This window comes from Actinia tenebrosa, unplaced genomic scaffold (genome assembly GCF_029948245.1).
Source record: "Actinia tenebrosa isolate PJP-AT-01 unplaced genomic scaffold, QUT_ActTen_1.0 PGA_scaffold2__45_contigs__length_23673736, whole genome shotgun sequence".
NCBI lineage: Eukaryota > Metazoa > Cnidaria > Anthozoa > Actiniaria > Actiniidae > Actinia > Actinia tenebrosa.
The window spans coordinates 16,643,219-16,659,215 of NW_028292579.1; the positions used below are offsets into that span (position 1 = coordinate 16,643,219).

Sequence of the window (15,997 nt, forward strand, 5' to 3'; positions counted from 1 at the left end):
TAGAATCACACAGGTGAAAAACAAAGAAACTAAAAACACAGTAACCTTGTCTTCACCTGGATGATTTTACTTACAATGAACTCTACCACATTATAATCATTATATCTAAGAGGTTCTTCTTATGGTCTTCTCAGGAGTCTTGGTCGTCTTGAAGCTGATCTGAATAAGAAATAACAACACCACTATTAGTATAATGGTTTTAAAGATACACAAGAACATAAAGACCTAGGGGTACCCCCCAGAGGACACTTGTCAACCACACCCTAATTTGGCACAAAAATGTATACTATCTACATGTTATTCCAAGGAGTCAAAATTCTTCATTTTAAGTTAAAGAACATAATGATATTCTGTTGGAAACCAAATTTCATATCATTCAGAGTACTGAGGAGGAAGGGAAGGGTCAGCAAAACAAATTTTGTTAAACTGGAAAAAAAATTGGCTTCGTATCGGGTCAGTGAAAGCTTAAACTCCTAATGAAGAATTAAAAACATTTCTCCAGTTCTTTTCTCGTGTCTTGAGTGGTACAGGAGAGTCTGTGAAGCTTTTTCTCTATGCCAAGTTTCGAGCACGTGCAACATGAGACAAGCTAGGGTTCATAAATGCTATTCACTCGATAAAAATAATAAAGAAAATGCCGAATTTCTCTCTAAAGTTAAAGAAAAAGCTCTTATCATTATATTTTGACAGTTTAGCGTAGTTAATGAGCATTTCTTACCGTGTAAATGTTGATTTTTGAACACGGCTTCGACCTCCAACTTTTTAACGACTTCTTCTTCCAGTACAGTAATGACCGTGAAGCATGATGGGAGCACGTGACAATAGTACACAGGCTACCCAACAACTGAATTAAGGGATAGGAAATAAAATAAAGAAAAAAGGAAAAAAATTAGACATTTATAAATGACAAAAATAAAATTAAAAAGGTGATACGAAAGTCGCGAAATAGAGAGAAATAAAGAGAGTGTTCGTTTCTATTGATTATTTTTACTACTTTCATTTTTTCAAAGTTTTAACTCTTAATTATAATTATATTATGAAGTTTTTACTTCATGGAATTGTCTTCGCATTAGTTTCATAAGTTTTAAGAGTAGGGGTGCTGGAGTAAATGGATGAAACCCTAAAAATAGTAGCTAACTATATTTACGACCGTTTTAATAAAATAAATAAAGTTTAACCAAAATGATGTACGCAATGAAATACACGACAGCGATTTTTGACAATGGCACCCCTACAGAATGTCGACAACAGCACTACTGGTTTTCAGTTGGTGATGGTGAAGGTTGTCAATTGGTGATGGTGTAGGTTTTCAGTTGGTGATGGTGAATGTTGTCAGGTGGTGATGGTGAAGGTTGTCAGGTGATATTGGTGAAGGTTGTCAGTTGGTGATGGTGAAGGGTGTCAGGTGGTGATGGTGAAGGGTGTCAGGTGATATTGGTGAAGGTTGTCAGTTGGTGATGGTGAAGGTTGTCAGTTGGTGATGGTGAAGGTTGCCAGTTGGTGATGGTGAAGGTTGTCAGTTGGTGATGGTGAAGGTTGTCAGCTGGTGATGGAGAAGGTTGTCAGTTGGTGATGGTGAAGGTTTCCAGTTGGTGATAGCGAAGGTTGTCAGTTGGTGAAGGTTGCCAGTTGGTGATGGTGAAGGTTGTCAGTTGGTGATGGTCAAGGTTGTCAGTCGGTGAAGGGTGTCAAGTGGTGATAGTAAAGGTTGTCAGTTGGTGATGGTGAAGGTTTTCAGTTGGTGATGGTGAAGGGTGTCAGGTGGTGATGGTGAAGGTTGTCAGTTGGTGATAGTGAAGGTTGTCAGGTGGTGATGTTGAAGGTTGTCAGTTGGTGATGGTGAAGGTTGTCAGTTGGTGATGGCGAAGGTTGTCAGTTGGTGATGGTGAAGGTTGTCAGTTGATGATGGTGAAGGTTGTCAGTTGGTGATGGTGAAGGTTGCCAGTTGGTGATGGTGAAGGTTGTCAGTTGGTGATGGTGAAGGTTGTCAGTTGGTGATAGTGAAGGTTGTCAGTTGGTGAAGGTTACCAGTTGGTGATGTTGAAGGTTGTCAGTTGGTGATGCTCAAGGTTGTCAGTTGGTGAAGGGTGTCAGGTGGTGATAGTGAAGGTTGTCAGTTGGTGATGGTGAAGGTTTTCAGTTGGTGATGGTGAAGGGTGTCAGGTGGTGATGGTGAAGGTTGTCAGTTGGTGATAGTGAAGGTTGTCAGGTGGTGATGTTGAAGGTTGTCAGTTGGTGATGGTGAAGGTTGTCAGTTGGTGATGGTGAAGGTTGTCAGTTGATGATGATGAAGGTTGTCGGTTGGTGATGGAGAAGATTGTCAGTAATGGCTTGGCTCGTATACTCAAGACTACAGGCTCACTTTTTCTCTATCCTGACCTATGTCTGGTAAGTAATATTCATATATAGCTATATTTAGTATCTGATTATATATATTAAACAAATAAAAAAGTCAAGAATGAGTCAAGTAAAAAAGGAAGTAAAGAAAAAAACTTTGACCAAAACAAAGAAAAAGAAAAACCTTAGAAAAGAAAAGGAATTGACTGTGTTGTTAGCTTTTTTTAATTTTGGGATAAAATTTTTGTAAACGGTTTAGTGTGATTTACTTTTTATCTTCAGGTCTTTGTGTTCCTTTTTTTTTTTTTTTGTTCTTTTGAAAATAATGAAATATTTCATGCATAAATCAAATCAAGACTTTTAACTTTTATACTTCATTCTCGTCTCAAACTGTACGGATTAATTTGAAAAGAGCATTATAGATATTATTATAGAATGATTAATTTGGTAGGTCATCATGCAGCTGGAAGCTCAATAATAACAATTGAGGAAACTCGGTGAATAGAAACCTTTAATGTCCTTGCAACAGCCGAATAACATTGTTCTAGTATTGGAGTGATAGGTTGATTATCAGCTGGAAGTTCCATAATAAATTGAAACTCGGTGAATGGACTCTTGTTATGACTAATAAGGTATTTCCTATTCCTTATCAAGTTTGATTTCTAGACCAAATGAAATGACATATGGTCCTGTTTCCATGGTATTGCAGTGTTGTCGGTTTTCGATATTTCTTGGGAGTTTCTCAGTCCGTCTGTGAAAATTTCAGCTTCGAAATTGGAAGTTCGGTTATGATTTTAACAAGTTAAACCTTTTTTGCAATAATGAACACCAGTGATCAAGCTGCTCAAGACAACAACATGACTTTGGATTGCGCACCATTATCTGTCTACTTTCTTGATGTTCCTCGCGATAATCATTTCGATACCTTTTTACTTGCCATGATCGTTATCAACGCTGTTATGGCTGTTGTAGCCAGTTGCAGTAATGCTGTGGTCATTTACACCATTTCAAGAACACCTTCTCTACAAACTCCCTCCAATATTCTCATTCTTGGTCTCGCCATCTCTGATCTGAGTGTTGGGATCTTTTCACAGCCCTCGTTTTGCTTGTTCAGGTTTTACGAGCTTCGTCGTAACCTAGATTTGTATTGTTCCTTTGGTAAGATGTACATGTACATTACATTACCCCTTGCAGCAATATCTTTCCTAACACTGACCGCCATCACTGCTGATCGATTCCTGGCCGTACACCTTCACTTGCGATACCAAGACATCATCACAACCAAACGTGTTGGAATCACTCTTGGTTTCATTTGGATCCTTGGTAGTTTGTTTGCTGTCTATTCTGCGATGTTTTTCAAGATACTGGCTGTCGTTATTTCTAGTTGTTGTTTCTTCGCATTTTTACTCTTTCTAGACGTCTATTTCATCTTCCGGGTGTGTCTCGTAATTCGTAGACACTCATTGCAGATACAATCTCAACAGTCTGCTCAACAACCCATCAACATGGTAAGATTCAGAAAGTCAGCAATGGTCATGGTTTTTGTAATTGGTGCGTTTATCTTGTGCTATGTTCCTTATGTCATTTTCACCATCATGCTGGGCGTGGTTGATGAACCTTCCTATGGATTACGAATTGGGTTCAACATCTCTGAGACTCTTGTGATGTCGAATGGAATACTGAACCCCATCATCTATTGCTGGAGAATTGAAGACATTCGCACTGCTGCGGTGCTGTTGATGCGCAAGATGCTGAGGCAACGCGAGAACTAAACGATTTTCTGGTGATGGATTCGGACTTTATACAGGGTCGCCTCCGAAAATCTGTATTATATAAAACTATCCTACAATAAAGTAGCTGAATATTATCCAAGTAACAGCTGATGCCAAGATAATCAATTAATCAATGCGGATTTGTCGAAGAATTGCAAGAATAGTTATATTGAATTTAAACATGTTAGATGTTGTTAAATGTAAGTTGGTGAAGTATATAGTTGGTGATGGTGCGGGTTGTCAGTTGGTGATGGTGAAGGTTGTCAGTTGGTGATGGTGAAGGTTGTCAGTTGTTGATGGTGGAGGTTGTCAGATGGTGATGGTGAAGGTTGTCAGTTGGTGATGTAGAAGGTTGTCAGTTGTTGATGGTGCAGGTTGTCAGTTGTTGGTGGTGAAGGTTGTCAGTTGGTGATGGTGAAGGTTGTCAGTTGGTGATGGTGAAGGTTGTCAGTTGATGATGGTGCAGGTTGTCAGTTGTTGGTGGTGAAGGTTGTCAGATGGTGATGGTGAAGGTTGTCAGGTGGTGATGGTGATGGTGAAGGTTGTCAGTTGGTGATGGTGAAGGTTGTCAGTTGGTGATGAAGGTTGTTAGTTAGTGATGGTGAAGGTTGTCAGTTGGTGATGGTGAAGGTTGTCAGTTGGTGATGGTGAAGGTTGTCAGATGGTGATGGTGAACGTTATCAGTTGGTGATGGTGAAGGTTGTCAGTTGGTGATGGTGAAGGTTGTCAGTTGGTAATGGTGAAGATTGAGAGGTGGTGATGGATAATGTTGTAAGTTGTGTGATCTTTTTCTTCCAAAGATAATGACTGCAGCCCTCGTCTTTCACACTTTATTCATCGTTGTTCTAGTTGCGCCTTCTCCCCATTGCATTACTCTCTATTCGTATGTTCTAATCCTTGCATACAAGACACTCCATGATAAAGACGATAATTGTTAATGTATAGAACGAGATTGTGTGTGAAAGGTCTAACACGATTTATGCATTATGTTCTATAGTATAAGATTCCTGTCATAGTTTTTTCAGTACTTTACATGTGATCTTTTTATTAAAAACAAATTCAAAGCTTATTGGTTCCTCGAAACAGCCTCTAGATTTATTAAAGTTAGGATTACTCACACATTAAATTGAAATTTAGCATAATAGTTTTTGCAGAGGTAGAATGGTAGGAATCGTACGACAAAACCTTCACCAGTTTTTTTAAAATGGTTGTATAATTGCTAAACTTTTCTGTGGGTACTCTGTATAGGGGAGTAAAGCGAAGGAGAATTCCCCATCCTGTTTAGAACAGTACCTTCGCCACTGTGTTACGATTGCTAATAATAGTTGGTGATATCAATGAAATACGGTTTCTTAAAGTATTTCGTACGTATTTCATCTATAATTGAATAATAAAGAGGGTATTAAATAGTTGCTTGGAGATACGTATTTTATCTTCTCTTTTTAAAAATATCTCACTAGTAGTATAGGGAATGGGGGTTCCAGCGCAATCTCAACACGGGCAAGACCCGTGTCAAAAATCCACCTACGGAAACAACCCACTCCAAGTGTGGTTGGGGGCAACAGCGCAAATATGTTAGTCTATATATGGAGTGCGAAGATTGTAAAGAGTTTGTTTATGATTTCTGTGTAAAGTGCTTGAAACCCAAGTTTGTACCTACTAAACCAAATAAGTATATTTGTTGTGACAAGAAAATGCAAATAGAAGACGACACGTCAGCACAGTGTTACGAATGTGGTAAGAATATTCGTAATGCCGTACCAAATGCTACCAAAGAGCAATATTACGCCAATGGAGGTCGTAAGAAGACCCCATACAAAAGAATAAAATACTTCCGAGACTGGATGAGTCATATCCAAGGTTTACATCCGATATATTTAGACAACGAAGTAAGGAAGAAAATCATAGACCATTTAGAAGAGCCAACCCCACAAAGTCTACGGAAAACGTTGAAAAAATTAAAGCTAGGGAAATATTACAAAGCTATTCCCTATCTTTTGTCTGAAATTACCGGTAAGTCTATTCCCGAGGTTTCTGATATGACAAAAGCCGAGTGGATGTTTTGTCGGCTGAATAAGGATATTCCTTATTATCCTGATGTAATTTACGAAATATTTTACAAAATAGACCCCAACCACCCCCTGTTAGGATGGATTCCGAGAAAATAAAAATGCAAAACTGGCGTTTATTTTGCCAGAAACCCCACTGGGGAATGCATCGCGCAGAACACCAAGCTATCCCCAGTGGGGTTTTTTGCATTTTGGGCTTACGGGGCTTATTTCATCCCGCGCCAGAGGCCCTCTAGTACATACACATATATCTTTCTTACGACCCACCAGAGGGTGAACTCCGGACAGCGTCCCGAGACACCCCCTGACTTTTCCAACTTTTCCAATCGCGAAACCCCCCATCGCGGGGTTGAATCGCACTTTCTACCCCTCCCCCCACGGTTGCTGTGAGTGGGGGAGGCTTTTTTTCACTCACAGCAACCGGTCCAAATGCGTCTACAGCGAGGCTCGAACTCGGGACTTTAGGCCTCCCCAGCCCCAAAGTCCACGATCACAAGCGAACGCCAGACACATCTGGACGCTTATGTATGTGAAAATTATTATATTTATGTCTTACACTCTAATTTGCATATTTTCTAGACTGACGTTCGATATGTAAATAGAATCCCGTCACGCTCTTTTCGAAGCAGATGTTTACTGAGCAAGCTTTCTTTGAAGCTCTTCTTTCGCTTCTTGATAGATCTTTTTGCGAGATTCCTCGGAAAGATCTTTTACGACTGTTTTTTTGTTCCTTATGTCCGACTTTAATTTCTCGTACTTTTCCTCTTCGGCCAGAATAAGCGAGAATTCTACGTCGTCTATCTTTCTGTCACGCAAAGCCTTTGAGACAAGGTCAGTGATCGTATTTACTTTAGCCCTTGACAGAGCTATTGTCGTGTCGTGTTTTGATATTTTGCTTGACAACTGTTTCATAATACCCGTAGCAACAGCTGAAATAATACCACAGGCTGCCCCAACGCCAGCCAAAGGAACTCCAACGATTATTCCCGGTCCAGTAAGCGAAGTAGCAACGCCGGAGCCCGTTAACACAACGGATATGGATCCTGAAGTTATCGAAATCTTATGTAGCGTACTCCGGGCTCTAACGTATTTCTTCCTAACTTTTTCGTAGTGTTTTGTCTGCCCTTCCAAGTAAGCCAGGATTAAGTTCGCTTTATTCAGACGAAAGTTTTCAGCGTTTAATTCGTTAGGTTCCTTAGGAAGTTCAGGATAAAGTGGAGGCGCTGATGGTATAACATCCATTATATATACTAATGTACGACGCTTTTGGGAATGATATTGAGGAGCAGCCACATCACGACAACCGGGATTACTGGAATTGGAGAGCATTTAGGAAGATGTTTCCACATGCAGACCCCAGTAAGTTCGAAAGAAGGCCCGATGGGATTTACTATAACGGCTCTAGGATGTACAGCAACGAGGATTTGAAGCCTACGCTGGTTAATCAAATAGACGATCAACTGAAGCATTCGCCAATGCATAAGCCAACGCCAGCGCCAACGCATGTTGAACCCAGTTGGTCAAAGGAATTATTGCTGGGTACCAGTACTTATCCGATACCTGCAGTTTCATTTGATAAACACCCAAGCTTGGACCTAACGCTGAACATGCGGATCTCTAACAAGCATTCCTTTCCGTTAAAGGTGCGAGATATCTTCAAAAACGTGCCCATTAATCATACCACCGCTAAGGAATCTCATGAATGGTTAAGTGGTCCTAACATGCGTTATTGGCCGCAGCAACTAAACTTTGCGGTTTGGTGTGCCACTAGCGGCTGTGGTGTAAGTGCAAACTTGATGAAGAATTCAATATTCATGTTTCACTTCCACTTTACCGTCCGAAGAATACTGCATGAGATGGGCGTTACTGCATTACCGGGAGATGCTGCGTTCTATCCAAGGGATAATAAATACAGCGTGCCGGCTTATGATAGACTTTGTAAGGAGTTCGGTGTTGTAGGGAAGGATTTCCGATGCACTACCGGTGCTAACAATGGTTTGGGGCACATTTGGGCTTATTGGGGGATTGGCGGACACGAGCTAAGCGATAAGGAAGTTCATGCATTGCGGCTACGGTGGAACACGGGATATCATAAGGAAACTCACGACAGTAGCACCTTCTTTGAACCAAACGCTAAGACCACTAAGGAAGTTAGAGACGGGCCTCTGTTCAAAGATGAGGGCGGTAAGTATGCAGGGGCCAATCCACTGATTATTAAGATTACCAACGACGAGCAAACGAAGCAATACTTTAATTTCATACCCCCAGAAGGTAAAGGACTAACTAGAGCCGGCCTTGCCCGTTTGAACCGCAGCATAGAAGCTTACGTGTATTCTATCCTTGGAGCTCAGGTAAATACCCGATCAAATATAATTGGAAATACCGGCGCCGCAGAAGAGACGCGAGCCGAAGCCTTGATCTTATTCGAAAGTTCGATCTTGGAGGGCGACATTAGCAAGGGCGTACAGCGTTACCAACTAGCCATACAAAATTCTAAGGCGAGGTTGGACTACGCAGTAGCCCCGGGTTGTTGGTTAATGCCTAGTAATTTATCTATAAATACTGGTTCTGTAGTAGGATACAACAACAAACTGCAGCGAGCTACTAAGGATATGAAGTTTGGGGTGAACGACGTGAACTCTGACACTCTTAGGAACATTCCTCACTTCGTAGAGAAGCCAAAAAAGTCACACGAAACGAAGCTACCCGTAGTTAAGAAACCATCAAAGAAGGTCCTGCCTGCGATACCTGAGGAATATGACCATAACTTACTAAAGGCCGGCCTAGCAGCTGCAAGCATTGGTCTGAGTTATTATATATGGCGATGAACAACCCCTACGTAACTGGAGTAGATTGCGTTTATACGACTTACACAGGCGAGAAAAAATACACCCAAGCATCTTGGGTTGATGTCACGGGGATGTCCGTGGATTTGAACTACTCCGGAAAGAAGTTGATATTATGCAGCATTTCTTTGGGGGCCGTTAGCAGTGCGAATATAGGATTTCGTTTCTGTGACGACAATGGAGTATTACAGCCCATGCGCGCGAAGACGAACAACAGAGAGCCCACGCATTTCTCAGTAGAGCCGCCAACGAATAGCTCTGAGAATCTTTCCGTTTGGACTTTCCACATGGTTGCTGATTGCCACGGGAAGGTAAAGCTACAGATAAGAGTAGATGACACCGGGAGTGTTTGCATAAATAGCATAGAAAATCAAAGGAATACTGTCTATAACCACATGACCATCAGCACTTTGACGGTAATGAGCCTCTAGAAGGGAACTTGTTCCCTGTAATATATGAATCCATACGTGAGGGAAACGCGTTATACCCACCGCTTAGATGAAGAGGGATATGACAACGGCGCTTGGCATGACGTTGGACTGTGGGTTGAGGTTGGGGGCACTGCATTGGTCATTTGCACTATTAGCATTAATGCAAATACGCATGCGAATGTGGGGTTTAGGCTTATCGATGAGAATAATAAGCCCCTGCTTCCTTATCGAACTTCAACGAACACCAGGAAAGTTACCCATTTTTCGATGGAGCCCTACACTGGATCCACTGAAGACCTAACGCCAGTGACTTTTCATATGCTAGCCAATTGTAAATATGCTAAGTTGCAAGTCACTTCTGATGACGGCAAGTTTGGGATAAATCGCATAGGTCGCAGGCCCGCTAATGCAGCCTGGAGTCATAAGCCCATTTCTACCATGAGTGTGTTGCCGTTAGTTCCAAATTGCCAGGGCGGTGCTAATACCGTCTTTTATTATCCTCAAAGCAGGACACCGTCCGATGAGAAGGATAAGATCAAGCCTTCATCTTCTTCAGGAGGACCACCCCAATAGCGACGACTAATATCCAAATGTTATTCCCCACGAACTTTAACAATTCTCCGCCGGTCCTAAGTGCCAAGGAAACAACCGAACCCAGCAGCCCAGGCAAGCCGGCTGCCATCTTTTTTCCCAAGTCCGTCAGCCCATTGCCTAATTTCTTTACGCCCGCGCCCGTAGCCTTAAGCGCGGATAGGATAACTCCTACTACGGTGCTAATAGCGACTGCAAATGCCAGCGGAACGCCATACTTCAAAAGGGCTCTTTTTACCTTTTCCTTGGTAGTAAGCCCCAGCTCCTTTTCCAGGTTGTCCTTTTGCGCCTGTAATTCCGCGACTCTTTCCTGAAGGGTTTCTACTTCCTTTTGAGCTGCCTCCCTTTCCTCTTCAGTACGAGTTTGGTCATTGATTATTTCCTGCTGCCGCTCTATTTGCCCCTCCAGGTCTTCAATGGCCTGATCTCTTTGTCGGATTTGCTCCTCTTTAGTGTTGATTTCGGCAACCAACTGCCGCCGTTCCTCCAAAGAGCCGGTTATGGTGATATGCAAGTTTTTAGCTTCCTCCTTGCTCATGTCTAGGTCTTGCAGGGCGAGCTCGAAAGCCTTTTGGGCTTGATCTCTTTCACGTAAGGCATTTTCTTTTTGTTCTCTCATTTCTGTTATTCTTTGGTTTTTATCGTCAAGTTCTCTCTTTTGAGCATCAAGGAGTAGTCGGTTTTGCCGTATGTAATCTGCTTCCCTTTCCTCCATCGCTTGCTTTAGCTCTTCTACTTCCCTTATCACCTCAAGACCTTTTTGTTGCCGCTGCATTATGGTCTTAACTCTTTCGACGGCTTCGTCAATATTCTCACTATTTTCTCTCATTCTTTCGGGTAAGTTGGGTTCTCCTAATGTCTTTCTAAGGGTTGGAGGAATATTTTTATCTGCGTAGTATTTACCATTTATGTCCCTGATGACATATGGATGAGCATTAGACCTATTTAACCTTGCTACTATGACTTCCCTACCCCATTCGTTATCCGCGTCGAACATTACTTGGACTTTGTTTGGTTCCCAGTTTGGGAATTCTTCCTTGATCCTATCAAAGTCGTCCGGGGTTTCTTCCATGGATTCATCCATTTGTTCCTGAACCTTACTAAGCCATGCAGCGCTGGGGGCTTCGGGGACAGGCCCCAGATTTGTCATTTCAAAGCGCTGTGGAATGGGTTTGCCTGGATTTTTGGTCTTAAACATACCCCTGAGGGTCCTCATAACGCTACTTGCTCTGCTAACGCCGTAATTCCTTTTGACCCTTTCGCCGGTGGTTAGACCGTCTCTTTCGCTGTCGGCGGTTAGGTAATCATATTGGTCATCGTTAATGTCGACTTGACCTTCTTCGGTAAGGGGATCAAAGTCTTCGGCTTCCATTATATATGATAAGCTCAAAGTTAAACCCCAACATATTACCTAAGCAGGTCGGCGGACTGAAAGCAGAACGCACCTTTCACCGGGTTACATTCACACCTTCTAGCGCAAAGCCGGGGGAGACGCTGTACGTAGGCGTACCCCGCCTAACGGATAACCTAGTCCTAGTACCCGGTACCTTGGCTTTGAGGTTTGACCTAGCAATACAGCCAGATACCGCAGACGTGCGTTACGTCGTCAATAACGTGGGTAGAAACCTCGTTTCCAAAATACGCGTAAAGTTCGCCGGGGAATCCTTGCTGGACTTAAACAGGTATGATTTGTATACCACGTACAAAGACTTATGGTTGACTGCATTTGACCGCGCGCAAAGGATAGAGCAGGGAATCGCCAGTGATGCCATACGCAAGGTAAGAAGCGCAACCTCTGGCGCCTCAGGAGAAGACGAAATAAAGACGGCTTATGGTACTAAATATGTCGTTCCATTAGATTTCGAAATTATCACGAACCACGGTGCATACTACCCAAGGCAGCTAAGCGAACTGCAGTTCGAAGTGACCCTAGCAGACACTACGAACATCCTGCAAGGAAAAGATGTAAGTTCATCAGCCGTGGATCCTTATTTCATCAAGAACTTGGAGCTGCAGTACGAAACGGTATACAGCGAAGAGCTGGCTCGTAGCGCTGGCATGGAATACAGCGCCGGGAAGGCTTTCCTTTACGATCACGTCGTGATGTACAAGACGTTCAGCTTTACGAACAACGTCGAAGAGGTCATCAACCAAAGCATTAACCTTCCCAGGCGCAGCCTTACAGGGATAATGTTGCTGTTCGCAAAGACATACACGGCAGGATTGCGTGACTCTGAGGCATTCTTTAATCCTAACATCACTAACGTAGGCGTTAGCATTAACGGAGTGCCTAATAAGGTTTACTCACAAGGGATAAAGCCCGAGGACATGTACCGGGAAGTCGCGCGTAAGTTTGGCGACCAAATTAGCCCAAAGGAATTCTTTAAGGATAAGTATGCGCTGTGGATCGACATGCGCACGACGAACGACGAAGACCTACATGGACAGGGATTACGCCTGGTAAATACCCAGGACGGCATTACGTTGGAGATCAAGCGCACCAAAGACGCCAGCGACACTACTAAGATAAATGCATACATTTTCGTAGTCTCAGACGCGCAGCTAAGCGTGGAAATGAATCAGCTAAAAAGCGTTGCGTACTAGGATGACTGAGGATAAAAATATCCCTTACGTATAATATGCTCCGCGTATTCGAAAACAACGAAACTAAACTGCAATGCCTAGTGCAAAGCGACAAGCTGTACTTTAAGGCGAAAGAGGTAGCAAAGGCATTAGGTTACGCAGACACCAAAGATGCTATTAAAGTCCACGTGCGGGATAAGCATAAGAAGAGGCTTAGTGAATTTAGAATAGAGGTGAATCGCCTCCCTTCTGGTTCACACCCACAATCCCTGTACGTGACGGAATCTGGTTTGTATCAGTTAATATTTAGCTCCAAGCTACCGACAGCAGAGGCATTTCAAGATTGGGTCTTCGAGGATGTCCTACCTACGTTAAGGAAGACGGGAAAGTACTCGTTGGATGGTCCAAATAAGTTGGTCTTCAAGATCGAGAATGAGTTTGACTTACATAAGAAGGTCATCGATTACATACGCCGGTTTCACCCTACGCTGTTATTAGCACCTGGACTCGGGGAATTGCAAGATACCACCAGTAAAAGGATAACGTGCTGGCAAAAGGGCTACCAGGCAGGTCAACCCGACATCCTAATTCTTAACTCCCATAAAAAATACAATGGGTTATGTCTGGAACTGAAGACGCCAAAGGGTAACGGCGTATTGTCCGACAAACAAAAAGCGGTATTGACGCAATATGAAATGAATGGTTATCTTACGATGGTTTGCAACGATTACGATCTGATCTGCAGGGAAATCGACCGTTACGTCGACGGCATTCGCATACCTTGTCCTGGCTGCGTTAAGGCTTTCAAGTCACAGGAGACGCTACAAACGCACCGAAAGATATTTCATAAATATAATGATAGTTGAACAAACTCACTGGCGCGAATTAATACAAGGCATTTCATACAAAATAAAAAATTACGTCGTCTTCGAGGACATTAACCGTTTAAGGTTGGTCCTCTTAGACGGCAGCCAAGAGTACAGTTTATGGGCTCCTGACTGCGTACGGTACGTACTGCAAGGCGAAGAGTACACTCACGTACGTAGCTATGGTAAAGTCAACGGTCGATGGAAGTTCGACGTTGAAAGAAAGGCGGAGGCTAATCCATTGTGTGATTAGTCGTCCTCATGGGCTTCTAGGTATTGGTCTGCTACGTCGGACCTCATTTTTTCCGACATGAAATCGATCGATATCGTAATCAAGGCTCCTCCTGCGAACGCTGCGACGTAAGGTAACATCATATATTAGACCATTCTTTTCGTATTGCAAGGTAATGGTCTAAAGGCTTGGGACCTTCGTACAGGCAACACCAAATATGTTGACCGCTGCGTTGACAACCACATTTATCGCAGATGCCGTCCCAGTGTTCTCGGTTCTCCCATCTTACTCCTTCGTAGTCGTCAAAGCATACGAAATCTTGGTCTATTTCTTTTTTACGCAGCACTAAAGCCCGGCTGGTTTCAAGGGGGCAACATCGCTCTGCTAAATCGCCGTGGGTTTCACAGACGACTTCTTCGAGGTGGTAACGTCGGCAGCGGTATTTATGCCAGTTCTCTTCAAAGAGGGGTTCATCGCATCGGTGGCAATGGCCTTTAAGGCAGACTCTATGCTCGCGGTGATATCGTAGGGCCTGTACGGTGGACAATTCCTTACCGCAGTCGCCACAAACAGTGCTGATGGTCTTTTGACAGACTTTCTTGGAAAGGTGGTATTGCAGTCGCTGCTTGCTACTAAAGGCTCTATCGCATTGCATGCACTTCATTATATATACCTCATTTTTTATTGTTAAATTGTTAAATGTCAGCAAGAGACAATTACGTAGATCTTATTATTTTATTGTTAAATTGTTAAAATACGGTAAGAGACGAATGTAGATTTCATTCTTTGTAGGAACTTAACGATGAAAGATATAGACCATTCTTTGACATCATCTGTGCAGCATTTAACAAAATAACAATAAAAAATAGACTATCCTTCAATGTCATCTTTGCAGCATTTAACAAAATAACAATAAAAAATGAGGTCTATGCTAATTCCTTTGGTGGAAATCAGTAAGACCTTCTTTACGACCTTTTCATCGAGCATCTTCTAAAGTCCTTTGTGCTTTAGTATCCGCAGGACACCAATGTCCAACGAAGTCTCCTTCAGAGAATACCTCATTACAGTGACGGCAGCTGTGTTTCTTACGAGGCTTTGGCGTTGGAGGGGTAGCGACTATGCAGTCATCGGATGGTTCAGTAGGTACTTTAGGCGTAATGCAGTCAGCAGCTAATTCAGATGTAATGCAGTCCATATATATAATCACAGAGGGTATCGCATGAAATCCTTAAGGGAATCCCTAGTCCAGCCTATCATCGTCCAGAGTGCAGCAAGCCTTTCTGTGCGCTTCAGACTACACATTTCGTCGTACAATTCCTGCACGCGCTCTTTTAACCGATTTATTTCCTCTCTTTGCAGATCTATGGTGTCTTTTTTATCTTTTGCGTCGGCTATGATTTTTTGCATTGCTTCCACTGGTTCCATCTATATATGAACCCAGATCACATACCTTGTAACGCTCTGATAGTAGGACCCACCAGCTGTGGAAAGACACAATTTGTCGTGGAGCAGCTATTAGGACCCTTTAGATACCGCTTCGACTACATCGTGCTATTATGTCCCACCTACAGGAATAATGTTACCTGGGAAGGCATAGGAGTGAAAGACGACGACTTCTTTGTGGACATCTTAGACCCCAACGAGTTATCCAGCCATCTTAAGTTCTGGCACAAGCAATTCCCTAAAGATACACAGACTTTATTCATATTGGATGACATTGCCTGTGGGGATGACGTAAAAAAGCGCACCTCCGAATTGGTGAAGCTTGCTTTCAGCGGTAGGCATGACAATATCAGCGTTTGGTTACTCTCGCAGCAGCTTACCAGCGTCTCTAAACCCTTTAGGGAAAACATAGGCTCCCTGGTCGTATTTTATACTCCGAGCAAGTCAGACCTGGAAACCATCTTAAGCGACTACGGCGGTGAGATAAGCAAGGAACAGTTGCATGAATACATGCGGCATCTAAAGACGCACCAACATTCCAAGATGATCTTCTCTTTGAGGTTTTCCTTATGACGTTAATGTATATGGAGATTGAGCAGTTGATAGATGAAGTCCCCACGCAGTTAAGTGAACAACTCAACATCCTTGTGTCTTCTGGGAAGTGTAAAGAAATGATAGGTAAGGAACTTACCCCATGAGCAAGTTAATAAGCTGTCAGAAGAGGAGGTTAAGAAGTTCCATAAGAGGTACGAGGCTGCCCTTGCAAGTAGACCACGGACGCCGTCGCAAACTCCGCTATCCGACTTGCAACTAAATTACTTGGACTT

General features: G+C 42.9%; 2 protein-coding genes across 2 annotated transcripts; both read left to right on the top strand.

Annotated features, from left to right (window-relative positions):
* The first annotated feature begins 3,158 nt into the window (after nt 1-3,158).
* On the top strand, nt 3,159-4,109 carry LOC116288548 (adrenocorticotropic hormone receptor-like). Its single transcript, XM_031695352.1, has one exon. It carries the CDS (start codon nt 3,159-3,161, stop codon nt 4,107-4,109), a length of 951 nt encoding a protein of 316 aa, XP_031551212.1.
* Nucleotides 4,110-14,487: 10,378 nt separating this feature from the next.
* Nucleotides 14,488-15,743, top strand: LOC148909432 (uncharacterized). Its single transcript, XM_089034131.1, has 2 exons — nt 14,488-14,866; nt 15,087-15,743. The coding sequence occupies exons 1-2, from the start codon at nt 14,846-14,848 to the stop codon at nt 15,741-15,743; spliced, it is 678 nt and encodes a 225-aa protein (XP_088890257.1). The 5' UTR covers nt 14,488-14,845.
* The last annotated feature ends 254 nt before the right edge of the window (nt 15,744-15,997 follow it).